Source organism: Meleagris gallopavo, chromosome 8 (assembly GCF_000146605.3).
Source record: "Meleagris gallopavo isolate NT-WF06-2002-E0010 breed Aviagen turkey brand Nicholas breeding stock chromosome 8, Turkey_5.1, whole genome shotgun sequence".
Taxonomy (NCBI): Eukaryota; Metazoa; Chordata; class Aves; order Galliformes; family Phasianidae; genus Meleagris; species Meleagris gallopavo.
This window is the reverse complement of record NC_015018.2, coordinates 19,740,805-19,742,909: the sequence shown is the minus strand read 5'-3', so window position 1 is coordinate 19,742,909 and position 2,105 is coordinate 19,740,805. Positions and strand designations below refer to the sequence as shown.

The 2,105-nt window shown below is 34.5% G+C and overlaps 1 protein-coding gene across 1 annotated transcript in view; it reads left to right on the top strand.

Moving 5' to 3' along the window:
- The window catches only part of PDE6C (phosphodiesterase 6C), a 29,060-nt gene that overhangs the window by 9,994 nt on the left and 16,961 nt on the right, over positions 1-2,105 (top strand). The window contains exons 3-7 of the mRNA XM_010714547.3: positions 13-102; positions 335-475; positions 989-1,063; positions 1,152-1,216; positions 1,329-1,395. Of these exons, the coding sequence (XP_010712849.1) occupies positions 13-102; positions 335-475; positions 989-1,063; positions 1,152-1,216; positions 1,329-1,395 (438 nt within the window). The remainder of the gene's footprint in view (positions 1-12; positions 103-334; positions 476-988; positions 1,064-1,151; positions 1,217-1,328; positions 1,396-2,105) is intronic.

Below are 2,105 nucleotides of genomic sequence, written 5' to 3'. Positions count from 1 at the left end.
TGTCGTTTTTAGGTCTTTAAAAAATACCTCAATTTTATATCTTTGGTCCTAAGAAACCATCATACGTCGTATCTCTACAACATTGAATCTCGAAGAAGTCAGGTATAGAAGAATTTGTAAATGATAATACTTTGTTTTTGCATGAAACCATTATTCTCACTGTCCAACAGTCTCACATGCTTATTAGAGTAAGAAAAGCATCTTATTTATTTCTTTGATAACAGTAATTCAACTTACTGCTTTATTTTGGGATGTCTATCATTCATATGCGTATGGTTTCTTTGTTCCATTCAAATGCATTTTACTGTTGACTTACTCTCTTTCTCTTTTACAGATGCTTTTGTGGTCCGCCAACAAAGTATTTGAAGAGCTAACAGACATAGAGCGGCAGTTTCACAAAGCACTGTATACTATTCGAATGTATTTAAACTGTGAAAGATATTCTGTTGGTCTGCTGGACATGACTAAAGAGAAGGTAACATTCATTTTGCCTACCTGCCAGAAATGCATTACTCCTAACTGCAAGTCATAAAATCTGTCCTTCTAACTCACTGGTTCTGCCTATTTCTAGTGTAGATCTCTCCAAGATGTAAAGATACAATCCTTTCTAACCCTTTGAGATAATTTATACAAAATCTAACTGAGTTACAAAAATCAGATACAAAATAAGCATGGCAAAGCATACAACCATGATCAACATTATAAAATCATTTTTTGAATTTATCATACAATCCTGAGTAAAGAAAGAAGAGAGAAGTGTAGTCTGATTACTGCTTTATAAATTGCTATCTACTAAAACAACTAAAGTGTACAAGTGAAGAGACAAGCTTCATATTAGTCTGAAATTCTGGTTTGTCTGTTTCCTGAAATGTGTCTATAAACCTCTTGTGGAGAGCAAAAAATAAGACTGTTATCCATAAATCTCATGTTATCTCTGAACACTGAACAGATTTTTAAGTTTGCTAACATCTGTGTATTATTTTCTCAGGAGTTCTATGATGAATGGCCCATTCGGCTGGGGGAGGCAGAGCCTTACAAAGGTCCCAAGACACCCGATGGAAGAGTGAGGATATTAATTTTTCTTTTAATGAATCTTAACTTTGACATTGAGGTTGTACAGATAACTTAGATGTTTTTCTCTTTTTGTTTAGGAAGTCAACTTTTATAAGATTATTGACTACATCTTGCATGGGAAAGAAGAAATCAAAGTCATTCCGTGAGTATTCCTTGGCAGCCTGTTAATGTGTGCTAATTAGATTTATTGCTGGGATAGAATACTAGCATGTCTGTATCTGCAAAAATCATCTAATTTCATTCTCTCTCTAAAGGTCACCTCCAGCAGATCACTGGTGTCTTATCAGTGGATTGCCAACATATGTTGCTGAAAATGGATTTGTAAGTTCATACCAAAAGTAAAAACTACCTGTCTGAATACATGAAGTTCTTCTGATTGAACAAAAAAAAGAAAAAAATACTTCCCACACCCAAATTATCTGAAAATATTGCGCCGCTTCCAACGTTATGTGAATCAGTAGCCTATAAGGAGACAAACCCACAGCACTAATATCCAAAATACCAAGAAAATTTCCCTCCAATTATGGTAACATTAGAGGAATAAATCTGCATGGCGCATATTTCTTTCTAAATGTGTGAACTATTACTCACAGTAAATGTCTAAATATACACTGTTAAAAGTTTTTTCTTTCCTTTTCTTATGTCTTCTATGTAGCAGTAAGTTGGAAAACGTGGGCTGGCCAAATCAGCCAGAAAGTATGTGCAGCTCCATACTGGTACAGCACTGGTTTAGCCCAGCACACAGCATAGCCAAGATATGTAATTCAAAGTCATTGTGAATGACAGCTATTAGTAATTCTACGTCATTTTTAATAACAATAAAGACATAGCCTTTTGAGGTAGTATTCAAATTATTTACTTCTATAATTCCCCAAGTCACTGAAAACTGGCACAGAAGTTTTCTTAACATTTATGCTTATGCATTGTGAGGTTCCATACATGAAGCACTGTGGTGTAAATGCTCCAAAATGATACATAAGAATACCCACAACTAAATTAGTAGGAATTTACTCTTTGTAGATAGCTAGGAT